The 27,741-nt window shown below is 51.5% G+C and overlaps 1 protein-coding gene across 4 annotated transcripts in view; it reads left to right on the plus strand.

Annotated features, from left to right (window-relative positions):
* ASAP1 (ArfGAP with SH3 domain, ankyrin repeat and PH domain 1) overlaps positions 1-23,145 on the plus strand; it is a 350,408-nt gene extending 327,263 nt beyond the window's left edge. For 2 of the 4 annotated variants that reach the window (XM_079901274.1, XM_079901275.1), the window contains 6 exons: positions 150-320; positions 8,644-8,713; positions 11,340-11,398; positions 16,047-16,501; positions 18,268-18,390; positions 20,387-23,145. In XM_079901274.1, coding sequence (XP_079757400.1) covers positions 150-320; positions 8,644-8,713; positions 11,340-11,398; positions 16,047-16,501; positions 18,268-18,390; positions 20,387-20,461 — 953 coding nt within the window. In that variant the 3' untranslated portion in view covers positions 20,462-23,145. The remainder of the gene's footprint in view (positions 1-149; positions 321-8,643; positions 8,714-11,339; positions 11,399-16,046; positions 16,502-18,267; positions 18,391-20,386) is intronic. The other 2 variants (XM_079901276.1, XM_079901277.1) reach the window with 2 other exon arrangements.
* Positions 23,146-27,741: the final 4,596 nt, after the last annotated feature.

Below are 27,741 nucleotides of genomic sequence, written 5' to 3' on the forward strand. Positions count from 1 at the left end.
TTACCGGGTCGATGGACTTGGCCGTCCCCAGCCTCGTGCTTCAGTCTCTGTGTGTCACACTCCATCTGATGCGTGGGAGTGACTGCACACAGGCTCTTCCCTCTGCGAGACCGGGATTAACCTTCCTGCACCATTCGATTCCTTTCCAGGTCCAACTGGCCCACCTTCAGCACTCCCTCTAAGCACCCAGACCTCTAGTGGCAGCTCCACTCTGTCCAAGAAGAGGCCTCCTCCCCCACCGCCCGGACACAAGAGAACCCTATCCGACCCTCCCAGCCCACTACCTCACGGGCCCCCAAACAAAGGCGCAGTTCCTTGGGGTAAGTTGTCCTCCAGTCAGGGCCCTCACTGCCTGAGCCAGGCAGAGCACGGGGCTCGGGGGGCAGTGGGCGCTCAGCACACCCAGCAGATGGACCAGACCGCACCCACGTTGGGTGAGGGCCTGGATACATATGATTGCACAGCCTCTTATGGCCAAAGAAACATGGGGGAAAATACCACCACCGCTTAAAAAGTGTGCTAGTGATAAGCTGCTGAGCACTTTTTGTGCACCAGACACCCACCAGGGCCCAGGTGGTCAGGCTGGTCCCTCCCAGCTCCTGTCCCCCGCTCAGCCTCGCTGGCCTGCTTTCACCTCTGGCTCCACCGGGCTCTTTCCTTCCTGGGGCCGCCCCCTCCCTGCAGCTCTGTCATGGGCTTGAAAGCCTCGCTCCCTCCCATCCTCCTCCGCCTGCATGTCTGTCTCCTGGGCCATCCTCTCTGAGGGAGCCCCCTCCCCAGTGTTTCCCTCAGGACCCCAGATCGCCGCTGACAGGTGTTTCATTTGTGTTCGGTTTTTCGGTCTCTGGAACCTAGCTCCGTGAGAGCAGGGCCCTTGTCTGTCTTGTTCCTTTCTGTGTTCACAGAGCCTAGGGTCGAGCCCAGGATGCAGTAGGTACCTCATAATCGATTGAGAATAAACAGACCTGCGCAGATCAGTTAGTAGTTTACCATTTCAGTGACACTGGTGGCTGATAACAAATTTCTATCCACAAGGAACACGGTTTCTGTCTTTATCTCCCTTTGTAGCTCACCAGCCTGCCACCAGGTTCGCTCAAGAGCCCGGTGTCTCCCGGCGCCCACGGGGTCCTGGCCCTGCTGGTTTGCATGGCTCACCTCCCCTTGCCAGTGAATCGTGTCATGGCTGTTTTGTTTGTTTGTAACTGATAGGGAGCTCAGCTGAATGCTTTTAAAGGCCTCGTCAGAAAGCCCCTAATAGGTGTTCTGGATTTGGGGAGCTTCTGGGAAAAGCCATGCTGTCCATTTGCAGACGGGCACGCCTGTGTGTCATGTGACCCAGATGCCACAGTGCGTGTGGACTGTCTGTGCTTAGCCGTTCGCTCCACGGGCCTGGTGCCTGGGGTTTGGGCTTCTCCACCCTTGTGCTCGAGGAGCTCGTGGTCCAGGAGGGACACGAGTGCCGTGCGTTCTTCACCAAATACTGCGGAAATGCTGAAGCAGGGTGTCCAGCTGCGTCGGCAGGCTTCGCGGGGAGGGCACATTTGCAGCGGGTGTTGACAAATCTGTTCCCGGTGAGACCGGCTGCGGGGACGGTGCGCCCAGGCGCACGTCAGCACCATGCAGGTCCCTGACACTGCCCGAGGCCCCACCCCAGGGCCTTCAGGAGTCCCCAGGATTCTTCCAAAAGGATTCTTCCAAGAGGAAGAATTATTTGCCCCAAATAACGCTCCACCGAAGGTCACCAGTTTCTTGCAGGTGTTCGTACCACGAATCACAGACTGACCTTTTCGAATTTCACTAGATTCTGATCCTGTTGTTTACTCGGGTTTTATTTCTGCGTAAAGTTCATTGTGCCTCACAGACTCCATCAGTCTGCAGTTAAATTTACTAAATTTCTGTTTCTCGGCTTAAGAATCATCCCTTTCTTAGACTAAGCAGCAGGACTAGAAAAAAAGCGGGTGTGCATTTGCTTTGGTTTGGCTTTGGGTGGGTTTCGTTGTGGACAAGGGGCATTTTTCACCAAGAAACAAGGTTACCCCTTGATGAGCGTGAGTTGGTGCCCCGGACGGTGAGTGGAGCCTTCAAGCTTTGGAAGCTGTGGGCCCTGAGCAGTTGGCTGCCACCTACCCCCAGCCTCAAGGGACAAAAATCAAAATCTCTCCACGCAGAAGTGACCACTGTACACGTCACAGACAACCCCAGGTGGTAATTCTGTGGCCGTCAGGGCCGTTCTTTCTGAGTCGGTGTGTGAGCACATAGGGGAGATGTTCTTAAAGGCGTCTGCAGACGCGGGACGGTAACAAGCCTCTCACCAGGCAGGTTAAAGTGGCTCAGATCCGGGTCTCCATGCTTTGTGTTGTATGATCACCGCGGGTTTTATCCCTACCTGTCTCCCACTGACGTTGTGATCCAGACGCCGAAGCAGGGGTCAGACTTAATTGATAAGGCACACGGGGTACCAGATTCCTAGGCCGCATTTATGGTACCTGCGGCTTCCCTCTAGACACCCATCATTCCAGTGCTCCCCTAAACCTGCCGTCTCCCCACAGCCCCTGAGGTGAGGGCCTTTGGGTTGTCTGAGATCTGGACCGGGGCGTGGGGGGCAGACATGCAGAGGTGGAGTAGCACAGCCCTGAGCTCGCCCTGGCCTCACCTGCCCACCCCCTGCCCTAGGACGTGCCTGCCGTGTTGAGCTGGTAGGCTCCCAACTCCATCCTCTCCCCTGAGAGCAGAGCCTTTGCTCATAGTGTGCCCTCAGGCTCGAGCAGTCTGTCCACTTGTGTTCACGCTTAGTCATCCTTCCAGATCTACTGTCCAGGGACCTGCTTCAGAGACCCTCCCTGGCCCGGCCAGCACCCCCATGCCCACTCTCTGCTCCTTCTGGCATAGGGATTATCACACAGTGGTTCTGGTTGCCTTTCTGTCTTTCCCAGTGCAGTATGAACTCCTTACAAGGGCACGAGCTGTCTCTCTCAGTGGAGCTCCGGTGTGGACCTGTGTCCTACTGCCTGGATTCTAATCCACCTCCGCCACCTGGTAGCCCTGTGGCTTTCAGCAGTTACCTTTGAATCGTTCCATACCTCAGTTTCTCCGGCTGTAAACTGGGGCTAGTTAATAGCACTCATTGAATTCTTAAGGCCAGTTCCACAGAGTAGGAAATGCAAGGGGCTTGATTTTAAGGACACTGAGATTCACAAAGGGTTCAGTTCCATGCCCAATGCCCAAGTTCTCACAGCTGGTGAGTGGGAAGCCCGTGTGGCTGGGAGAGCCCATGGCCCTCGCGCTCTCCTTGCTCTGCTGAGCTCTGCACTGACGGCTCAGTGATCCCCTTGGCTGTTCCCCTGTCTCGGCAGTTGTTTCTTTGCCTGTGAATGGAGACGGGGGAAGGTAGCCCGGCAGGTAGGCACCCCCCGCCTGGCTGTGCCACCTCGTCTCTGCAGCACGGAGCCCTGGTGTGTGGGGAGGCCACCCCGGGCTTTCTCCCTGCCAGGACCACAGCATCCACGGTGCCCAGGATGGCCCAGGCATCACATACTGCAGCCCCGCTATGGTGATGGGTTCGGCCGTCTGTCTAGGGAGACGGCAGAGGCAGGCTTTCGATCAGAAAACAACTAGGCCAGTGGCAGAAGCAACTAGGTGCGGGGACTGTTGATTTTTGAAGTGGCGTGTCGTTAAACCTCACCTTTGGAGATAAAATAAGTTGTTTATAACCTGCTTTCTAACAGACCAACACATTTTAACACAATTCAAATTAAATTAATAAGGAAATGAGGACAAAGGGAGAATAAAGGGAGCAAAGTAAGATGAAGTCCAGGGGTGTTATGTCGTCACAAAATGCATAACACAAGGTCACATACAGCAGCTGGAAATAGACCACGGGTTTGACACTGAGGTTCTTAGAGGTGAGAGCAAAGAAAACAATGCAGCCAGTTATCTAGTTCATGGTGGCCATAAGATTAAGCCTTTTCTCACACTTGAGATTCTTGTAATGACGACGTGAGATCAGCTTTCCCTGGGACCTCCGTCCTTTGTCAGGTATTCAGAGAAGTGTTTACGGGGCACATCCTGGGAAACCATATAGTGCACCGAGCAAACTTCCCAGAAGCCTGAGTTCTGATCCGTGTTCCACCAATACCTGGCTAAGAGACCTCTGAGAATCACTTGCATTCCTTATCTTTGGCCACTGGGACTTAAGTTCTATACGCTTCTCTTTTTTTTAATGGAGAATAGATGATGGACGAAAAACTATACCACAAGATGATTCCCTTCTCATATTTCAAGGCCAGAACTTCCAGGTAAAATGGGTCAGTATTTGAAATGTTTGATCCAAGTCCCCCACGTCTACTTATTAGAAGTAGTATTGGCTTGTAAAAGAGCCTTTGGGTAGAAACTTCCTGATTCTTTCTTTTTCTTGGATTTCCCAATATATTCTCAAGTCACCTCCCCCCACCACTCCGACCCCATTTTACGTGCAGTTCTAGAAATGACAATGGCCGCCACCACATATAGATGATTCACCGTGTACCAGCTGCTGTGCACTTGCTCATACGTTACCGTGTTAAGCCATCACAACTGTCCTGTGAGGTAGGGGCTGTCGTGGTCCCTGGTTTACTGATGCGGAAATTGAATCACAGAGGTCAGGTGACTTGTCGGATAACTTCAAGGCCTGGATTTGAACCTATTTCTGACTCCGAGGTTCGTATAATTACCCACTCTTCCAGAAGACTCCTAGAGCCTGTGTGCCAGGCACTGCTGGGCAGTGCCCTCCTCTCGTTCCACACTCCTGGCCCACAGCTTCTGAACTACAGTAAGTGACCTGTAGTCTTGGCCACAGCTTTTTTTTTTTTTTTGCGGTACGCGGGCCTCTCACTGTTGTGGCCTCTCCCGTTGCGGAGCACAGTCTCCGGACGCGCAGGCTCAGTGGCCATGGCTCACGGGCCCAGCCGCTCCGCGGCATGTGGGATCCCCCCAGACCCGGGGCACGAACCCACGTCCCCTGCATCGGCAGGCGGACTCTGAACCACTGCGCCACCAGGGAAGCCCTTGGCCACAGCTTTTTAAACTGTCTGCCCACCGTCCGTCTCCAGCCCTCTCCTCACACAGCTGTGTGTGTACCACAGTCATTTCCCAGGTTGCACGGAGAGAGGAAAAAAGGACTGAGCTGTTGCCATGCTTCTGCGCCTCCTTCTAGTGCTATCCTATTTTTGGAACTTTTTCAAAGCCACGCTTCTCTGCCCAGGCACAGCAGGGTTCCTGTCCGCCAGACCACAGGTGCCTCCCCACCCAGGTGCGCAAGAAACCAGGCTGTGGGGGGAGGAGTGGAGGAGTCCGCTCTGTGGGCCTTGTCTTCATTCAGCAGCGCCCAGTGACTGCTCTGTGCGGACATTGGGCTCCAGTGGGGCTGCAGGGACGGACAAGGTAGAGCCCCTGTCTGTGAAATGCTCACTCGTTGAGGAAATCACCTGCATTTTTGTTACATCTCATCAGAGAGCTCAGAACAGTGATCTGCGTTTGTGTCATGCCCTCTGTGGTCCAGCACCATGAACTACACTCCGTGGTTTCTCTCTCATGATGCTCGTGCCCATCTAGTGAAGCAGGTACTGTTATTCCTATTTTAAAGATGAGGGGGCTTCCCTGGTGGCACAGTGGTTGAGAGTCCGCCTGCCGATGCAGGGGACACGGGTTCATGCCCCGGTCCGGGAAGATCCCACATGCCACGGAGCGGCTGGGCCCGTGAGCCATGGCCGCTGAGCCTGCGCGTCCGGAGCCTGTCTCCGCAACGGGAGAGGCCAAAACAGTGAGAGGCCCGCGTACCGCAAAAAAAAAAAGAAGAAGAAGAAGAGGGAACTGAGGCTCAGTAGAAAAAGCAGTGTCATCAGAACTCATACCCACTGGTCGGTGGTACAGCTGGAATTCAAAACCAGGCTTGTCTGGCTCCCAAATCTGCCCCTGATCATCGTCTGTGGTGAATGGTTGTAGGCTCACCGGGGGTGTGGAGAGACCGAGTCTGGCTTGGGAAGAACTCTCAGAAATTGACTTTGGAGAGACCCTTTGAAGGTTACAAAGGAATTTACGCCCAGTGGGAGGGGATAGGTGTTGCAGGGAGAAGGAACAGAGGGGGCAAATTTACAGAGGCATAAAAACACACAGTGTCTTTGGAGCGTGGCCAGAGGGGAGGGTTAAGTGAGGACACTGGACACATGAGCTGTGGCTGTCGGACCACAGCCCCTGACGTGATGGCTTGTCTGTGTGACAGAGTGGGCGGCCCCAGGCAGAGCTGGGGGCTCTTACAGCCTTTATGGTCTCATATTCAGTCTCACGCCTAATAGGGTGAAGAATCACTGGTTTGGGGTGTTTTCTACCTGGAACAGAAATTAGCAGATGCAACGGCTTATTCCCATACCATGCTGAAAAGAAATGCCTGCCTTAAAGGAAGTCTCAGCTCGAAGGATGTCATGAGAGGCTGCCAAAGAAGTCCTTCGTTGTCAAGTTACAGACTCGTGGAAATATACGGATGGTTAGGAGGGGTGTCTTATTAAAATAAAAGTGTATTTGAAAGTCTTTGGCCCTGGTAGCACCAGTTGAGCTTGTTTCTTCTTGTATGTATGTCCTGAAGTTGAAGTCCTGTCCGGGAGCGCCCACCTTAGCGCTCTGCCAGCTGCACCCTGTCCTGTAGGTTAGTGGGACTGGGATTGGAGGGGCGAGTGTAGTGGTTGAACGCAGGCCCTGGAGGGGCACTGCCTGGCTTTATGTCCCAGCCCTGGCCCTTACCAGCTGCTTGACCTTGACCTTTGCTTTACTTCTTTGTTTCTTCTTACACAATGTAAGTGCCTTCCATTTTATATCTCACAGATGTAACGACTAGGGGGTACCTAGCAGAGTACCTCACTCAGAGTAAGTGCTCAATACACAGTAGTTGCTATTAACCAATATTGCTATTGGCGCGTCATGATGGGTAATGAGAAGCGCGTGCATCTGTGTACAGGACCACTAGGTACATCGTGCGACCATGTGACTTGTGGCTGTTGGGTCACTTAACCCTGTCTCCTCATCTTTAAAATGAGGATGGGGCCAGCTCCCCCTGCTGTGAGGTGGGAGAGTGTGGGCGCCTCTGCACAGTGAGCGTCAGTCCGGGTGCTTGCTCGGCCCGCCCCCCTCACCTCCCCCCTTCAGCCAGCCCGTCAGCGCCACCCGGGAGGCGTTGCGGGTGTCCAGGCAGGGGAGGGGGCTCTGCAGAAACAGGAACACATGGAGTGTCCAGAGCGGTCGCTGGAAGGGCGAGCAGGCGAGGAGAGGGGGCAGCACCCCAGAGATAGCCGAGCCCAGTGGGCTCCTGGGGTCCCTCCTGGGCGGGCTCCCCCCAGCGCGGAACGGGCCACAGAAGAGGCCACTTTGATTCTGGCCAGTCTCTGTCTCTCCTTGACAAGCCCGTGGATTTGGTCTTGCTGCTCCCCTGTTGAAGGTGTTTCACTGTTCAGGGTCTGTGTCCCCCAGAGAGGACTTTCCCTGCCCCTCTGACCACTTCACTTTATTTATTTATTAAAATAAATTTATCTACTTTATTTATTTATTTTTGGCTGTGTTAGGTCTCTGTTGCTGTGTGCGGGCTTTCTCTAGCCGTGGCGAGCAGGGGCTACTCTTCCTTGCGGTGTGCGTGCTTCTCATTGCAGTGGCTTCTCTTGTTGCAGAGCACGGGCTCTAGGCGCGTGGGCTTCAGTAGTTGTGACACGTGAGCTCAGTAGTTGTGGCACGCAAGCTCTAGAGTGCAGGCTCAGTAATTGTGGAGCCACGGGCTCTAGGTGCGCGGGCTCAGTAGCTGTGGCTCGCGGGCTCTAGAGCACAGGCTCACTAGTTGTGGCACATGGGCTTCGTTGCTCCGCAGCATGTGGGATCTTCCCGGACCAGGGCTCGAACCCGTGTCCCCTGCATTGGCAGGCGGTTTCTTAACCACTGCGCCACCAGGGAAGCCCATGACCAGTTCACTTCAGGTGCTATTTCCTTCTCCTTGTTTCACAGCACCCAACCCTGTCAGCATCGGTCGTGCCTGTGCCCCTCACAGGAGGGATGACATATTCTGGTGAGGTTTAACTTGCCTTGGTGCCTCCTGCTCCATGTTCATGCCTTGCACATAGTAGATGTTTAATAAACATTCTCGTGTCTCAACGAATGATTGGTAAATAAGTGACTGAGGGCCTTGCCCAGCAGATGGCCAGTCACCACCACCCTGCTGAATAATGGTGTGTACACACACACACACACACACACACACACACACACACCCAGTGGTCCCCAGTGGTGGTCCCCTGGTGTGGGAATCTGTGGTGAACTTGAAGCCTTACTCTGCTTCCCCTGCCACCAAGCTAAGGACAAGATCCTGAACCTACGGGACATCCCCCAGGTCCTGTGACCTTGGAGGCCTTGCCAGGGAGCAGATCACTCATCTTTTTAAAATATTTAATAGGAACAAAAACATTGTCAAGACCCAAACCGGATCGTTGTAATGTCAGAAATGTGTACTGTTCTAGCTTGAGGCTTTTGACTTCCTTTCTGGACCCTGAGGGTGGCCTGCCTGCCTATTCCTGTGTCCCCACATTCCATTTCCTGTTGGAAAACGTGGCTTTTCACATTTGATCTTCCCCCTAGGTAACGACGTGGGTCCATCATCATCGAGTAAGACCGCTAACAAGTTCGAGGGCCTGTCCCAGCAGTCGAGGTGAGCCATCTGTGCACGTGCTCGCTTGGCAGGCTCGCCGTCGCCGTGGGCAGAGTTACAGAATTGGGTTTTAGGGGCCATCTGCTCAAGGTGTGGCCTGCCAGCTGGCGCTGATCATGCTGAGAACCTGAGTGCTTCCCCTGGTTTGCAAAAGCCCCTTGGCAGACAGTTCTCGAGGCCGGGCAGGGTCTGCAGACCTTGTTTTAGGGAAGCAGTGCTCTCCACATCCAGGTTCCTGGCGTGAATGGACCCCACCTCCCCGAGGATCGCAGAGTCTGCCAGAAGGAGTTCTTATCTTCAGGTTTTTAGTTTAGTCATTTTGTTTTGTTACCTTCCCTCTTGACTCCATTTTACAGACTTGGGAATAAAAAGATGAATCTCAGGGAAATCCAATAGCCTAGAGATTTTCAAACATAAAAATATGACTTTCCAGATTCCCTGTCTGTAAGCCTTTTTTTTTTTTTTTTTTTTTGCGGTACGCGGGCCTCTCACTGTTGTGGCCTCTCCCGTTGCGGAGCACAGGGCTCCGGAAACGCAGGCTCAGCAGCCATGGCTCACGGGCCCAGCCGCTCCGCGGCATGTGGGATCTTCCCGGACCGGGGCACGAATCCGTGTCCCCTGCATCGGCAGGCAGACTCTCAACCACTGTGCCACCAGGGAAGCCCTGTAAGACTTTTTTAAGCTAGGCTAAAAGGGGGGCGTGGTGTCCCTTTCTCCCCTCCTCCACTGAAATGAGATACTTTGGAAGGTCTTCTGTGGGCAGCATCTACCCAGTCCCAGCGCAGAGGGTTTTCTCGAGAAGTGTGACCCAGGTAGGGACACAAGGAGCCGCTTCCCAGAGCTTGTCAAAGCTAAAAAACGAAGTCCTCGTTTCTTTTAATGCCACTATCTCGTTTAGTCTTTATAACCCTATGAGGCAGCCTGGTCACTGCTGCCCTCAGTATTATATGAGGACACGGACCCCAGGAGTTTAAGTGGTAGCAGATGCAGAGCTGGACTCACCCCGGGGGTTCTCAGGCGCCACGTTCCACAGCCTCCCCTTCCTCTCGCCGTGCCTGCCACTCCCCTCAGCCTTTCCCCACCTTGCCCTGGGGGGCTCTAAACCGCAGGACAGGTGGTCTCCTTCCAGAGGAAGGAGAGTCTGATGCAGAGAAAGTGCCCACAAAGTGTTTTTTACATGGAATCAAGCCCCCCACGTGTACACGCACACATATACGTGTACACGCACACATATACGTGTACACACATATACACATGTACACACACATGCACACGGCCCCACCAGCAGCAGAGGAAGAAGCCTGCGTCCACGCACGTGCAGTGCTGACCCCAGGTTTCCCGTGTGAGGCATTTCCGAGCCTCTGGCTTGGCCTCAGCACGCTGGTCAGGAAACCATTGAACTTACGTCCATGACGGGTAGGTGTGCATCCCTGCGAAGATGCTGAGGCCGAAACACACACTCCAGCAATGTTCAGAGCACAGCCCTCGCGTGTTCACTCTTTCCGGTGTCGTTGCATCTCAACAGCCTGATCCTCCAGTAACCCAGAGACCTTAGGATTTCAGAGGAGCCGAGGGAAGAGCAGTTAAGATCAAGGGTGATTTGTCGGCCAGGATGGAAGATGCTTGCGTTGCATGTTTCTTATCGCACTTTTGTTTTCTTTTTGGTTGGTTTGCCTTTTCCTGTCCTTTTAAATGCAGTTAGGCTAGAAAGAAGGGGGGAAAACCAGTTCTTAGGCCACCAGAGCACAGAAAAGGATAAACGAGGTAATAAAAGGGGATCTTGGCAGATACAAGTCCGGCACTTGGATGCTATTGCTGTTTGGGTCTGCAGTGCTCCCGGTGTCCTCTGGGAATAGATAGAGCCTCTTGTAAAAGGAACAGAGTGCGTTCCAACTGAGAGATGCCACCTGCAGCGCTGGCATTTCGATGGTGGCAGGGGTGTGAGGAGTCACATGATGTCAGACAACACAGGGCGGCTTCTGTGCCAGGGGCTGCTTCCCCGGGCTTTCTTCCTCTGCTCATTTACAAGTCACCCAAAAGGAGGAAAAGCTCAGGAAGAGTCTGGAGGCCTGAGACCCAAGCTGTTTGCTCTGGTGCAGAGAGAGACAACATAAGGGCTCTGGAGTCAAACAGCTGGGTCTGAATATCCACCTCCACCACTGACCGGCCTCAGGACCTTCTGCCGGTCACTGAAGCTGCACAGGCTCCGGTTTCCTCTTGTGAAAACGGAGGTGACAAGAGTTACGTTTTGGGGTCCCATGAGTTGAGTTACTTCTGTGCAGTGCACTGGGGGCGCCACCTGCAGTGTGCCAGGCGCTTTCATAAACGCTATTACCTGGGGAAAGCTTTCGAGAAGAGGAGGAATTAGGCTCTGTCGTTCAGAGGTTAGCTGTTGCATGAATTTCCCTGTTGACTCCACTTTGCAGACTTGGGAATAAGAAGATAATCCTCAGGGAAATCCAGGCAAACTTTGAATTAGGGAAAGCAGACGATAATCTGTTGTTAGAGAAATTATGAAAGACTTTTTAGATAATTGTGTAAACTCCTATGACTTCCTTGAGTAATATATGTTGCTGTTGATTTTATAGCACTTTGAGATCCTAACTGATTCTTATTTATTAATTAGCACCGGTTCTGCAAAGACTGCCCTTGGCCCAAGAGTTCTTCCTAAACTACCTCAGAAAGGTAAGATTTATCTTTTTCATATTTGCATGTAATTAGAGTGTCATTATACCCTCCAAGGGGACAGGGGCGTTTGTTTTGTTCCCTGCTCTATCTCAGATGCCTAGAGCAGTAGCTGGTATGTAGTAGATGTGTATTTAATATTTGTTTAATGAAGAAAAATACTTATAGGTCCAAATTTTGTGATTAGCAGAACACCAAACTCTTCCTTAAAAACATCATGCTTTTTCAGAAGACACATCATTAGTATCCCCAGGTGCCATTTCTTTTCTTGCAAACATGATCAGAGAGACCTAGGAACCAGTACTAGCTCTGCCACTTACTAGCTGTGTGGCCTGGGCAGGGGACTCCAAAGCTTCACTAAGCCTCAGATTCCTCACCTGTCAGTAGGGCCAGGACACCTGCTTCACCAGGTTTTGTGAGGACGAAATGAGATGATGCTTCAGAAAGGCTGGATTTTGCTGACCGGCATCCCCATGTGGTTATTTAACATGTTCCTCTGCATTTCCTAGCAATTGAAAGTTGGATCAAGAGACCGGATCAGATACAAGTTCAGGCTTTGCACAGCTCCTTCCTGGGTTGTGGTGCGTTCTTCAGTTGAGAGGGACGTGCCATCTGATCGTCTCTCTTTGAGTGAAGTTCCAGATGCTGATACTCAAAGCCAAAATCCATTCACGTATCCTCTGTTAAGACCACTCCACAAGGCCGTCGGCGGGTGGTCAAGCTCAGCCCACCTGCAGCCTTTGGCCCGGCTGGTTACTCTCTCTGCACTTGGCCTATGGACACCGTCCTGCTCTTAGGGCACTGACAGTCCCTGCTCCCCTCCTGTGCTGGGCCCTCCTCGTGTCCTCAGCCTCCAGAGGTTGGCTCGCCATGGTCACTTCTCTTGTGAATGTGCCCTCATTCCCTGGGGAACCCACCCTGGCACCTCCACATTATCCCCCCAGCCCAAGAATCCCTCTATAATCTAAACTCACACACACCAGGCTCTGTAATATCTCTGCTCTATCACATGTCTAACAGGCTACTCAGCTTAAGATTTTGAATACGCTTCTGACCCCACCCCCCTAGACTTGTTTTTCCCACAGTGTCCCTATCTGTTACAGGCGATATTGTCCAGGTCCAGGTGTTTGGGCCTTAAAACCTAAGAAGGAAGCTCAACTCCTTCCATCCTGCCACGCCCCACATCCAGTGTTTCCACACGTACTGCTGGTTCTCCCTTCGATGTGTCTTAACATCCAGGCACTCCTTCCCATGTCCCCCACTCTCACCATGGTCCATGGGACCATCATCTCTTGTCTAGACTCTTGCAGCCTCCTACCTGGTCTATCTGCCTCTGCCCTGGCCCTGCAGTCTTTCCTCAACAGAAGAGCCAGGGTGATCCATGGTCACTCTGTCCCATCCATCCAGTGGTTCCCTCTCTCACCCCAAAAAAAGGTAGAGTCCCCGGATGTGTTTCTGAGCCTCCTGAGCTGGAGACAGAGGGTGTCTGTGACGTCGGGAGGCGCGGGGCTGCAGCTCCTTCTACTGCCTGCCCCGCTCCCCCCAAGCACCTGCCACCAGCTGGCACTTTCGTATGGACCGTCCTGGCCACATCTCACTCTTTTTCCCTCCCAAGCATCACGCATTTTTAAACTCCTTCAGGCACCTTTTAAAAGGCTTAATTAAAGCCTTCTCAACTGGGGACAGACTGCTGCACAGAGCCATTTGTTTAAGGAGTTTGCAAAGGCAATAGTATAAGGGCTTCCCTGGTGGCGCAGTGGTTGAGAATCCGCCTGCTAATGCAGGGGACACGGGTTCGAGCCCTGGTCTGGGAAGATCCCACATGCCGCGGAGCAACTAGGCCCGTGAGCCACGACTACTGAGCCTGCGCGTCTGGAGCCTGTGCTCCACAACAAGAGAGGCCGCGATAGTGAGAGGCCCGCGCACCACGATGAAGAGTGGCCCCCGCTTGCCGCGACTAGAGAAAGCCCTCGCACAGAAACGAAGACCCAACACAGCCAAAAATAAATAAATAAATTAAATTAAAAAAAAAAAAAAGGCCATAGTATAGAAACCTTAGGGGATCTTTCAACCTGAACAGAGTCACCATAGTTCTGCACTGTGATACAGCTACCTGGTCCCTTACATTCTTCCACAGTTGTCATCATAATGAAACTACAGTTTTGCATCCTGGGTTTTTCCACTTAGCATTTTGACGTACGTATTTTTTCAGGTGTCCGTGAGCTCTTCGTGAATGTCGTTAGGCTTGCGCTCTTCCACTGGGTGGGTGCTATCCTCTGCCTGGCACTCCCTCTGTTGGGAATGTGGGCTTGGGAGTGTGCGGGCTCTTTCCTCCGCCTCCTTCTCCTCCTCCTGTTACGTCCTTTGAGTCCGTTCTCAGGAACGAACCATATTTGCTTGTCTGTCCATCAGAGTTAAGAATGCAGTTCAGAAAGGACTTCTAATTAGAGAGGGGAAAACCCAACTCAGCTTGGAAATAAAATAGCCAGAGATTGGGCAGGCTTCCCTGGAGGAGAAACTGTCTCCTTCTTATTTATTTGTATTATAAAAGTAATATATTTTCATCTTAGAAGATTTTAAAAATACAGATAAGCATAAAGAAGAAAATACAAACCACCTGAAGTCTCACCACCCAGCATAAACAATCTGGTCTATCCTTTCAGTCTTTTTCCTATGCTTTTTTTTTACGTCGCTGTGTAAGCTGATTTTTGTCACATAATAAATCAAGAACCCTTTCCATGACATAAATTACACTCTTACTGGCTGCATAGTACTCTGTTGTCTGATACCAGGACATATTAAGCAGTCTGTCCTATTCCACATTCACCCTGTTCAAGTTTTTTCACTATAAACAGTGCCGTGCTGAACAACTCAACACAGGCATGTCAGTACCTGGCTTTGATCCCTTTTTAGGACAGATTTCTAGAATCAGAGTTGCATGTTCGGATGGCCCGGCACTTACTCACAGTTTCTGTTTCCCCAGAAATGTGGCTCAGAGCTAGGCTTTCCAGCCCCACTGCCTCAGGGAATCTCCCAGCTTCTCCCGCATCAGTGCCTCAGAGTTTTATTTACCACAGTATCTGACTTCCAAGAGAGGAATCTGACGGACCTGCTGTCAGTTTCTGAGCGGAGCCACATCGGCTGAATCTCTTGGGCCAGCCTGGGAGCAGGGTGTCCTTGAATTTGATTTCCTTAGGAAGGGACATGGCTGGGCAGGCTGCAGTACAGCTTGTGACAGTTTACAATACTGGGGTTTGTCTTTCTTTTTTAAAACATAAAATTTTGAGAATATCTTTCTGAATTTTGTATTTTTCTAGAATAAAGTTTGGCTAGTTTGACTCACTCAGTGTGCCTTAGTCAGCTGTGTCCTCGTTGAGCACATACTATGTGCTCGGTGAATCCTGGCCTCAAGGACCCTTGTCTAGCAGTAATGATGATATTCTGATATACCTAGAACCCCCCAGGTGCTGTTGGCAAATTCTGTACGTATGTCAACTCATGATGAGGAAGGTGAGGCACAGAGAGGTCGTGTAATTTGCTCACAGTCACACAGCTCGTAAGTGAGTGGTGAAGCCTGATCTGAAGATGTGTCCTTAGTGTCCTAAGTTCCACTGGATAGAGCTGTGCAAAGGTTTCAACAGACGTCAGAATTTCCAAGCCATGGAGTACCGCGCAGCCATTAAAGAGAAGAAAGAGGAACTGACTTAGAAATTCTCCCAAACATATTAAATGGGAAGAAAACAAAGTTGCGAACAGTGTATGTATTGTAATGCGATTTATGGGTGTTAAAAGATAATTCATACACCCATGTATGTGCGCCACTCAAATGAACAAAGGTTACCTCAGGGGGTGGGGTGCGTGGGCGTGGTGAGGGAGGAACCTTTTCCCTCTTACATAGTGCATGAATCATATAAAACGTGGGGAATTAATAATATTGTACATTATGATACTGCTGTAGAACGGAATAGACTGCAACATTAAGAATGCTCACTGGACTTCCCTGGGGGTCCAGTGGATAATACTCTGCACTTCCAGTGCAGGGGACCCGGGTTCCATCCCTGATCAGGGCACTAGATCCCACATGCCACGACTAAAGATCCCGTGTGCTGCAACTAAGAACCGGCGCAGCCAGATACATAAATAAATACTTTAGCTATATATATGCTACTAAAAAAGAATTTTTATTAACACGGGAAATGTTCTTGCTAAAACAGTATATAGTTTAAAGCAGATAAATGAGCAGATAAGTGTTTTATCTATGAAGAATACATAGAAAAGTCCAGGAGGAAATTACATCAAAGTATTTTAAATGGCTACATTTAGGCAGGAGGCTTATGGAAAACTTTTCCTTTAGCTCTATACTTCTCAGTTTTCTGTAATCTGTATTATGTTTATAGTTGTGGGGTTTTTTTATTATTATTATTCTGGATTACTTTGGATGTCCTGTTCATAAACTAAAGCATGAAATCACGCATTGTAAGGTGGATGCCTCCCAGGCTTCCGACTTCAAAGCAGGCCATCCGTGCCTCTGCATGCAGAGCACTCCCTCGGGGTTGGTTCTCCTCCCTGTAACCGTGACAGAGGAGGGCAATGCTGATCCCCTCACGTTCCCGTCCAGTGACCCCCCTCTCTGTGTTGTTTCCCACAGTGGCACTAAGGAAAACAGAGACCAGCCATCATCTCTCCCTCGACAAAGCCAACGTCCCGCCCGAACTCTTTCAGAAGTCATCACAGTTAGCAGAGTTACCGCAGAAGCCGCCACCCGGAGACCTGCCCCCGAAGCCCACGGAACTGGCTCCCAAACCCCCAATCGGAGACTTGCCACCTAAGCCGGGAGACCTGCCCCCCAAGCCGCAGCTCGCAGACTTGCCTCCCAAGCCACAGGTGAAGGACCTGCCGCCCAAGCCGCAGCTGGGAGACTTGCTGGCGAAACCCCAGGCGGCAGACGCCTCTCCCAAGGCCCAGCTGCCCCCAGAGCTCGCCCCCAAGTCACACCCGGCCGATCTCTCCCCGAATATCCCGAAGCAGGCGTCCGAGGACTCCAACGACCTCACGCCCACCCTGCCGGAGACGCCCGTGCCGCTGCCCAGGAAGATCAACACGGTGGGTGGGCACCCGGCCGGCCCAGCTCGGGCATCGAGGGGGCGTGGAGCCTGGGGGTCGGGACCAGGCTGTGGACCCCGCAGACAGACCTCAGGACCTGCGTTCCCTGTGACCACGGGGGCTTGGCCACTTAATTACGTGCCCTGAGCCTAGGTTTCCTTATATGTGCATGACTAGAGCTAGGACAGTGCCTGAGCTCATGGGTGATGAAATGCAGTGACAGATGAGCTGTGCCCAGTAACACTCAGCAAGTGGTCACTCTTGCCTCAGATCCTTGAGGAGGAGACCTTTCCTTTCCCAAGGTCACAGGAAAGCGGTCTCCCTCTCAGGGTTCTGAGCACCCCGCTCCTCTGCTTCTCACGGCATCTTCCTGGAGGAATTGGGCGCAGAGCCCCAAAAGACTTGCACCAACACAGAATTTGGTTTGAAGTCTCCCATTCCACCATTGTCCTGAAATGCTTTCTACTCTGTTATAGCCATTTTACTTTAATGTAAACATGCTTTTCACCCCCGCTGCCCGCCCCAAAATGTTTTTTTGGAAAAACAGAGCTCTGGGAAGATGCACGTGTGCTGTCTGTCCTGCCCATGGTCACGAGCACCCCGGTTAAGGAGCACAGTTAGTGGGGGACTAAAAGCCTCTACTCACATCTTACTATTAAAAAACAACGTTGCAATAAAAGTGTCACTTCGGTACTAAAGGAAAAGTGAGACGAGTAAAATCCGTCCTCCCCTGGGTGGGAGCCCATACATGCGTTCAGCAGTGGGTGCTTGCTGTTCTCCAGGGCAGGCTCCCGAGGCGCCCGAGCGCCACGCATGGCCCTGACGTGCGCATGATTCCAGTTTGTGCTGCTGCGCGCTTTACTGTTCATCTCATGTAACCCTCCCTGTCGTAAGTGGCCACACACAGCTTGCTCACGGAGTCAGAGCTGAGAAGACTTAAGATCTCTACTGGCCACAGCTCGGCTGGCTTCTCAGACCCCACCAGCTCCAGCACAGCCCAGGGAGAGGGCTGCAGATGCCAGCGGGTCGTCAGGGTGACTGACCGAGGGAGAAACCAGCAGACAGAGAGGAAAAGCACTTGACCCGAAACTTTTAGAGACACAGCTTGCTTTTTTTCTTCCTAATTGTTTAATAAGCTGGGCACCAGAAACATCCTCTAGAAGGTCATTTCCCTATTTCCATTTTCCTGTTTGCAAAGAACTAGAAATCCAACAAATAAAAGCCCAAGTCAAAATGGGTCAAAAGCTAAAACGTTTTGGGGAACTGCCTGGCGTCCTCCCCGCCCCAGGCTGCCCTGCCCTGTTTAACCAGCGTGTGCTGACTCAGTGCTTTGCACGAGGGGCTGAGAAATGTGTTTATGCCGCACGTTCCGTGTGCAGAAGCTGCACGTCCTGCTTTGCAGCATGTTTCCCCAAACCATTTTTAGACTCTGCTGTCATCTCTGCAAGCTGCCGTGGGTTGGGGAAGGGGAGAGCGCTTTGCAGTTCTGGGTGAAGCTGGATTTTGGTCCCTGCCCGTGACGTTTGCCGTCCGATGGAAGTCATCGGGGCTGCCTGCTCGCTCACACCGGGCTCTGCCCTGCTGCTCGGGGCAGAGGGACTGTCGTGTCTGGAGGTCACCCAAGGCTCGGGGCGCCTGCCCACAAGCCTCCCCCCTTTCACCGAGGAGAAACTGAGGCTCAGGGAGGTTAACTCAATCGCCCAAGGTCAGTGTGTCTCTTTCCCTTCGGTCTGTCCTGTGAGCTAAAACCCCGTTTCTTTTTGAAGGGGAAAAGTAAGGTGAGGCGAGTGAAGACCATCTATGACTGCCAGGCAGACAATGACGACGAGCTGACCTTCATGGAGGGCGAGGTGATCGTGGTCACCGGAGAGGAAGACCAGGAGTGGTGGGTATGTACCAGTCGTGAGGACCAGGGCGCCCAGGTCAGGAGAATTCACCTTCACACATGCTTTAGCCTTATCCCACCACAAGCTGTAAGCTCTGGATATTCTCTGATTTTCCAGCCAAGCTCTGCTCAGGCCCTGCCCTTCCCCACCGTGCGTCCTTCTTCCCGAGTTCCATCCTTCATCCCGCCTACAGTTCTCTTTCCGTCAAGTGGGGCATGATCCCTGCTTCATGTGACTCTAGCAGATTGAATGAGAATATGTGAAGCTCCTTTTACGTGAAAACCTGCTGCCCAGGTGTCAGGAAGGAAAGGCGTCCCTGTCCTCCCGCCGTGGCGCTTGAAGATGCCCCGGTTCTCGGTGGCTGCAGGGGTGGCTGACATGTGCACGGCTGTCTAGGTTGCGACCAGAGGGAGCCTCCCGTGGGCCCTACCAGGCAGAGGTGCAGCGGGCAGAAGCCTCCTGTGCTTTCCTAGTCGATCGTTTCCTGACCCCAGCGTGGGAATTCTTCCTTGGCAGCCTGAGCCCCTCCAGCCCAGAGGGGCCCGGCTCTGTCTGCCGAGAAAGGGACCTGTGGGTCACAGCTGAGCCAGCAGAGCCTGCTGATGCCCAGGAACGTGTGCACGTCCACACACACACACACACACGCACGCGTGCACACACATGTACTTCTGGCTTCCCCTCCTTTGGGCCCAGACGGTGACTTCAGATTCTTGGGCACAGCCGTGGGGATTTTGCTCGGACTGCAGCACTGGTTCAGCCAGGGGCAGTTTTGCCCTCCAGGCACATGTGACAACATCTGGAAACATTTTGATTATCGGGACCTGGGCAGGGTGGCTTCTTCCTGCTTCTGGGGGGCAGAAGCCAAGGCTTCTGCTAAGCATCCAGCAGTGTCTGGAACAGCTCCCACTCCAGAGAACCATGTGGCCCCAATGTCGGGAGTGCCAAGGTTGAGGAACCCTGGACTCTCTCCCTCTCTCTCTGACGTGGGAGTCTGGTAGCTTAGACTCTTGACAAGGAGATGGACCCTAAAGGCCCAAGGTGACTCGCTCTGAGGCCCTGGATAAAGCATGTCCTTTCAGTAAGCCTCAGTTTCCTCCTCTGAAAAGTAGGGCAAGAACTCACGTGCACGACACCAGTTAAGACCCCGTGAGGGGGGTCGGCCAGACCTCACTCCACTCTCCAGAAGGGAAGCTGGTGGACAGTGGCCCGGGTGACCGCCCGCGGCCACAGTCCCGGTAAACGAAGGAAGCAGCCCTGGGCTGACGCGCAGCTCCTGCGCCGGCCACCGTCTGTGCGGCAGGTGCTTCACGCAGGGCAATGAGAGCGGGCCTGGATCTCTCTCCGTAACTGTCATGTGAAGCCAGCGTGCGTGTCGTTATTCTTTCTCCTCATAGGCTTCTCTTTAGTGCAGTTAATGCTGGTGTAACTGAAGTTATTAGGAACTTCTGTCAGGTAACCACGGCTTACAGGTTTAGGCAGCAGACGACAAAACGGCCGTAAAACTTGCCCTCGTCCATCTCAAACTTTCACAATGTCCTTCCCCCGCACGGCAGCCAGAAAGCAGGTTCTTGGTACACAGAGGCCCTTCCATGTACATAATTGTTGGTGGAATCTCTCAACAAGCTGAGAAATAGGGGCTTTTTAGCCCCGCTTTACAGACAGGAGGCTTAGCACGGTTTGCCTGAGGTCGCCCAGCAGGAAAGGTGGCCAGACAGCCTGGTTGAGCGCATTGTTGAAGCTGCAGCCTGGGCGAGACCGTGGCAGGTCAGCCCCCTCTCTGGGCCGCTGTCCCTTTGTGTATAAAGTGAGGGATCACGGGACTGTACCTCCCGGGGCTGTCTGTGGGTGCAGCGATCCACGTGAACGTGGTCCCCCCCCCCTTGTGGTGCTTGCGTGTTGTGTCTCACCGGGGCCTGCGTCCCGCCCGGGTCACGGCCAACTCCGGGGGCTCTGACCCACCGGCCACCTCCAGCCTGACACCTCTCCTTTCTCCCTGCAGATCGGGCACATCGAAGGGCAGCCCGAGAGGAAAGGGGTCTTTCCGGTGTCCTTTGTCCACATCCTGTCTGACTAGCAAAAAGCAGAACCTTCAGACTGTCTGCACCTGTCATGCAAGACTGCTGCGTCCACGTGGCCCTGTGCTCACCGTGTATATAGCTGCTGTCACTGAACGGGAGGCTCCCGGAGGGGCCGCCGCGGGAGGGGAACGTAGCGTGTGTTGTAAATACCCTGTGGTCTCTGCCTTCGCCAGTATTAGGGTAGCCTTGGGACCCGGTGCGCCTTACTGGTTTGCCAAAGCCGTCCTTGACATCTAGCACTTACATCTCTCTCTATGCTGTTTTCCAAGCCAACAAACAAAAACAGGAATATAGGAACTGCTGGCTTTGCAAATAGAAGTGGTCTCCAGCAGCCGTTGAAGGGCATAGAGTTGCCTCTCTGTTCCTGACGATACAGTATTCTCCATTGTGTTACTGAAAATGCACCATTAGCGAAGAGGTGGGTTCTGTTTTCCAGGTGAAACTTTCGGCTCCATGACAGACCAGCCTGTAGTTATCTGTGTACACAGTTTACAGCTACAAAAACCGACCTTGGTATTTATTACAGAAAAGTGCTCAGTTAAATATAAGTGTTATTCCTTGAGCAAAATATTCACTGACCCAAAACCTTGGGTGGCATTCTGCAGTGCCCAAAGCCTCATGCAAGTTTAGACAAGTGGGTTTGCACTGTCTTAAGAGGATGAGTACCCGCCCCTGAGATATTACCTCATTATGCAAAAATAACATATCCTTCATGACTATTTTCACAGAAGTTTAAGACATCTGATGAAGTTCAACTTTCAGGAACCAAGGACTGCCAGAAAATATTAGCCTCTACATTATGCATGCATTTAGAAGCTTACCTGAAATCTGCCTTTTATAAAGGAATAGTATGGATAAGTTGAACTGTACATTTTTTAAACTTGATTGCCATTAAAGGAGAAATTATAAGGTTGCAACAGTATTTGCTTCCAGTCAGTCATTTGGCTTTCTCGAGGGTATGCATCTACATATCCCGTTACGAATTAGCATCCTTCAGATGTGCTAACGCCCCCAATGTGTCCATTTTAAAGTCTCTTCTGAGTTTTGTTCTTGATAAATTTAAACTTTCAAAAGATTATTCAGGAAGATGATGAATTCAAAAGTCAGTTCTGCACGTCATTTATCCCCCCTGCAGAATCCAGGTGCTGAAACCATCCTTCTCTTTTTCCATTTTCTTTACTAAGCCCCAGTCATAGATAAGTTTTCCGATCTCCAGCTCTGTTCAACAGACACGTTACCTTCAAGTCAATTCATAACCAAGTTTTTGAACGCTGCTATGAATTGCACTGTGAAACACGCTCTTCCTGCCGGGAGTCTCTGCCCCTCTCGGTTTCCTTCTCATCCCAGCTGTGTCCATCAGACCATTAAGAATATCGTGAGTTTTTCAGTCTTTTTGTCAGTCTGAATTTGGGGAAAGGATACAGTCGTTTCGCTCCACAGTCAGTGGGGCTGCTCTCTGATTCCGAGGCTCGTGTGTCGTTCTGGCGTTAAGTTTGCTTAAACTGCTGTGTTGGCAACAGCACAGAAAACTAATATTTTTAAGCAGATAATCTTGGCGATGAGTAAGAAATGTTCATTTCACAGAAGCACAACTCCCAACCAAACCCTTAGGGGAAGCCTTCTTTAATAGAGTCTAGAGTCAGTGCTCAGTGAATATTAATTTAGTTCTGCTTAAGTGATTACTATGAAAACTTTGAATAGCCACCTAATCAATAAACCTTGCATGACAAACCTGCAACGTATCAGCTGTTATTGGAAAATGATTTTAAGCAATTGCTTCCTCAGCGTCATGGCACACGTGAACCCCACACAGAACAAGACACCGGGAGCCAGCCGACGTGCTGGTGTATGTGGCTGACAGCGTTCACAGCCTCAGTGTCTAAGCCACATGGGTGTCAGGCCAGGAAGTCACTGTCTGAAGTTATTTAGTGTCCCAGTTCATTCATCTATACTTCTTAAGTTGTATTGAAGCACCATTCATTTTTGTGGCCTACAGTATTTTCAACTGATCTCAAAATAAACTGGCTTTTTAAAAAAACACAAGAGGTAGATATCTAAAATTACATGGAGTCAGCGTCTATTTTTTTCCCCTTTTGGAGTGACTTTTACACAAATGCCTTTTCTTAAAAAAAAAAAACTTTGGGTTTTGTTTTCTTTCTTCTGGTTTTGTTTTTGTTTTCCATCAGGAATTTGAGTTCTCTCTAACCCAGCTTACTGTGGGACATAGGAAAACTAGGTATAAGTACCTTTGGCGACCTTGGTTGAGTTTGAATCTGGTATTGTTCTTAAACTCAGTGATCCACTATCTGCAATTTTGTACATGATATAGAGTATTTTGAAGGTATGGAATCTATGGAAAAAATAGCTAATTAGTTCTTTCTCCCCCCCCCCCGAGGGGAAAGCTATGTTCTGCAAATAGTGTGTGTCTTATTTTCCGGTTGAACAGCAATTGCTATTTATTTTTTTATTGCCTAGAACTTCCAACATGTTGTATAGGAATCCCATAGCGCCACGAGTTAAATTCCGAATTCCCACCTGGATGTTACGCTCAGACATCAGTACACTCATCATTTCACATGTATTTAATGTGACAGTTTTCAAGTACTGTATGTGTTCATTTCTACTTTTTTTTAATATTTAAAATTGCTTTTAAATAAACATATTCTCAGTTGATCCCAAACATCTGACATCAGGCCATTTTGTGAGTTGTCCACTACTCTTCTGATTGGAGGAAATCAAAACTTCACTTGGCTGTGCTTTTGGGGGGGTGTAGGTAACACAAGTCATTCAACTTCTACATTAACGCTCACTTTGGTTAAATAATGTGCTTCCCTGTCCTCGGCTTATGAACCACGGACCTCAATGTTTTGGTTTTCCCTCCCTCCCCCTCCCCACCCAATTCCCACTCCCACCTCCAGGCACCCAGCCTGCAGTCATGAAGATTACATGTTGATGCATTAAAAGCTCTTGGACGGCAGCCAGCACAGGCCAAGCGCTGTGCGTGCACTTGTGTCATGTTGCTGTCACCACTGGTGCCACTGCACCATGAGCAGACCCAGGTCCAGGCACTGGGCAGCGTTATCTCATCTCGCCCTCAGCAAGCCCTCCCGGCTTCACAGAGCTTGACAGGAGGCTTAGGAACATCCGTTACCGCGCAGCAGCCATGGGGGTCCGGGTGAGTAGTTCTGGCTCCAAGGCCATCCTCAGAATTTCCACCACTTGGGAGGTGGTCAGCATCATGAAATTCTAGCCAGGGAAATACAGCCGTGGAAAGCTGACCAAGACCACGGCGTTGAAGATTCCAAAGTGTTGGTCTCAGCATTTCTTTTGTCTCCTTTCGTGAAAGTGGGTAGATCTTGACGCCTGTTCACACACCTCGGCAAGATAAACCCTACAGACCAACCTGTGGGGAAAATGGGGTTTGGCACAGAAGCCTGTGACTTTCCATCGGGATGTATCTGGGAGAGGTGACCATAATTACCTGGGTGTTTCAAGCCGTAATTACCTGGATGGCAGCCAGCTTTCCATCTAATTGCAGAATGCTTCAATGGTTGCATTGGTTATGTATTGTTTTAAACCTGGGGCAGCCTCTCTTTGAGGTCAACACACTGGCCCCCCATTGAAAGCAGCCCCTCCAGTATGCTGTGAGCCCCCCGTGGCCCGTCTCCCAGGGATGCTAGGAACAGGAGGGCACCCTGATCTCTCTCCCTAGGGTCCTTCAAGCCCTGGACAGTAGATGGGCTGCTGTTCCCTGTACGTGGAGTCGGTCCTGTAGGAGGCAGAAATCCTCCTCCTTCGGCCCATCTTCAGATGAGGAGATGCACTCGTAGGGCTGAAGTGGCTTGCCCAAGGTCACAGTGAGTCACGGCAGCAGGTGGAGGCCCAAGGTTTTGTGGCCTCGGCACCAGCCTCCCCGACCTCTCCCGCCCCAGCCCTGCGTTCCCCTCCTCTCCCCTGACCCTGTGCCCCCCGCCATATTTTTTTTAAGTCTTCCTCCTCCCAGAATGTGGGTGTATGTGCGGCAGGGGTGGGGTAGGAGTGTTGACAATTATGGGGCAATTCAACCTACTCTCTTTGCCCCCCATGTGTTCTCATCCATCCCAAATGGAAATCTTTCATTTCCCGGAATCTGCAGTATGTAGGTAATTTGAAGCCGGTGGGCTTCCTGGAGGAAGGGGGTCTGTGCCCATCCTGGGGGCCTGCACGACTGAGCAGGTGAAGGCAGAGAGCTTGCGCAAAGGCCAGTGGGACAGTGTGTGACGTACCTGCAGCAGCCGGAGCAGGGACCAGTGGTGAAGGCACAGGCAGGAACCCCTCCCCAGCAGTCGTGCACTCCTTCTTCCTGGGGGCCTCTCCCGCATGGGAACTGCTAACCTGCATCGCGGCCACGACCCCGGGCCCAGTGCCATATCAGCACGACCGCGCTCGTCCCAGCCACACTGTGAAGCCGAACGATTATCTTAACCCGTTTTACAGTTTAGGAGACTGATGCTTAGGTGAAGATGTGACTTGCCAAAAGTCAAATCGATTGTGAGGGGCAGGGGCCGGACTCGAACCCAGAGGTCAGGGCCCGTGTAGCTCCCAACCATGACCTTGTGTTGCCTCTGCTGCTACTGACTGAGTCCGAGCCGGCCCACTCCAGCCTTGCAGGGCAGGTCAGCCCCAGGGAAGTGTAAACCAGGAAGTGCAACGAAGTTTGCAGTCCAGAGAAGTGACGGCCTTTGCAGAAGCTGCCCCGGGTGAGTAGTTCTTGGACAGCTGCTCTGCAGAGGTTGGGCTGGCATCCGGTGTCCCGGTACATGCAGCCTGTGACTGAGAAGAAAGCGGTGGTTGAGTGAGTGTGTCTGTCCGTCAGCACCACAGCCCCGTGTGCAGGCATTGAAACCCTTAAACTCCTGAAAACAGGAATTAGAGCTCAGGTAAACACAGCTGTTTTGCAAAAATCTTACCACACAGCAAACCCTAGTCAGAGGCTCAGAAGGCCAAAACGTTGACCTTCTTCAAAACCACCAGGGGAGAAGCCCTGTTCGGCTTCACACATCTTCGGACAGGATTTAAACTTCACTTTATAGGTCCAAGCAGTTCTGAGGACGAGAGATGGCACACGTGTCACCTGCATGCTGGCCTGAGAATCCAGCAGGGCCAGGTTTTGAGATTTGGGCCAGCGTGACCTGGGGTCCTCGGCATTAAAATCAGATTCCTCGGCCCTGAACCTGGAGTCTCAGGAGGGGCCCAGGGATCTGCATTTTACCGGTATCCGCAGGTGGTCCCCAGGTACCGCCAGCGGGCACGGGTCCCTCTCAGTCTCCCAACAAGAACTGTAAACCTCACCTTCCCCAGATACCAGTGAGAAATCACACAGATCTCCTCAGTGCTTGACGTGCAGTTGCTGACCTCCAAGTATTCCTTGCGCGAGTGAGCACATGAAACCTCCTGGCAAAATAAGTAAAAGAACGCCTGCTGTTGAAAACGGGGGTCATGTTCGGTGGCGGGAACGTCCTCCCCAACCAAGGGTCAGAGGGAGCCTCTGGTCCAGGTTTGCTCTGCCCACTGCATACTGCTGACTCTCACCCAGTAAACAGGAGGCCTGACAATGGGCCTCTTTCTATGGTGCATTAAGCTGCAGAACAAAGACGCACAAGAATACGTTGTCTGAATGCGCAAGCTTAGTTCCTGCTCAGCTGGAACCACTTAGAAAACCCAGACACCAGGGCTCCCCTGGCCTGCTCCACCTCCGGAGAGCAGTCGACTGCTTCCCTATCTGGGTCCCCTTTTACGGCTCTGCCACCATAAGAAAGCTCTAGAGCTGATGAGCCGCGAGTGCACCCAGGCTGTCCTGCTTTCCCTTCCAGACCAGTGCCGGTGGCCGGGGTCCGCTCTCCAGCCTAAAGCCAAAGCTGAGTCTGGTCTGTGCCCAAGTAGGGGGTGCGGGTGATGAGCAGCTCACACGGCGCGGGGAAGGGAAGGGAGTCTGGGTAGGCCGAGAATAGGAGCAGAGTCAAAGTGAAATCGGCTGAATGCCTACAACAGCTGGACATATGCACATGCCCCGTGACCCAAGGCTCCCGGGCAGAAATCGTGCATGTGCTGGGCAGAAAAACATGCTAGAGTGTCCATAGCAGGACTGTTGATAACAGTAAAAACCTGTAAACTACCCAAATGTCCGTCCCAGTGGAACGGTTATGTAAATAGGGGCATCTTCACACAATGTGTACAGCAATGAGAATGAACCAACCACACACAATAGGGGTGAATGTCACAAATGATGTTGATTGAGGCAAGAAGCCACACTCAGGAGAATTCACCTTTGATTCTACATAATGTACAAAAATAGGTCATATATGTGGTTACAAGTCACAATCACGGTTACCCGAAGGGGAACTTGGAAGGGAGGCTGGGGGAGGGACTTTGGGATACAGATGCTATTCTTTCTTCTTCTGGGTGCTAGTTACACAGGTTTGGTTCAGTTTGTGAAAATTCCTCGAGCTGTTTGCTTCTGATATGTGCACTTTTCTGTGTGTATGTTATCCTCAGTACAATGCTGATAAATGTGTAACCAGCTCTCAAAAAAAAAAATATTTTTTTAAGGCCCTTATTTGTAGCATTTGCCAATTCCCATGGTGTAAATATTTCTACCGCGGCTGATTCCAAGCTACCAATATGATGTCGCTGAATGCCAAGTTGGGAAAAGAGGTATACGATCCGTTACAATCCGTTCTTGCAAGTGGGACTGAGCCAGCTCCAGCAGACCACTGGTTATACTTTAACAAAAGTGTTTTAAAAAGTAAAGTCTGCTAAAACGCAGAGGTGAAATTAGGGCTAATGAGGATAAGCCCCTTCTGACCTAGCTACCTGCTTGGCCCCATGTGAGCAACACCCATCACCTACCCCCCCTCCTCCCTATACTCTTTTTAAAAAAATCTTATAACAGCCTTATTGCAATATAATGCATATACCATACAATTCACTCATCAAGTATACATTTCAGTGGTTTGTTTTTAGAATTGTACAACCATCATCACAATCAATTTTAGAACATTTTCCTCACCCCCGAATGAAACCTTATACCCTTTAGCAATCACTCCCATTTTCCTCCAACCCCTGACAACCACTAATTTATTTCCTGTCTCTACAGAGATTTGTCTTTTTTGGAAATTTCATATAAATGGAATCCTAGATGGTCCTCTGTGACTGGCTTCTCCTACTCAGCATAACGTTTTCAAGGTTTATCCATGTTGCAGCATGTATCAGTATTTCTTTTTATTGCCAAGTAATG

The sequence above is a fragment of the Stenella coeruleoalba genome (assembly GCF_951394435.1).
Source record: "Stenella coeruleoalba genome assembly, chromosome: 17".
NCBI classification, from domain to species: domain Eukaryota; kingdom Metazoa; phylum Chordata; class Mammalia; order Artiodactyla; family Delphinidae; genus Stenella; species Stenella coeruleoalba.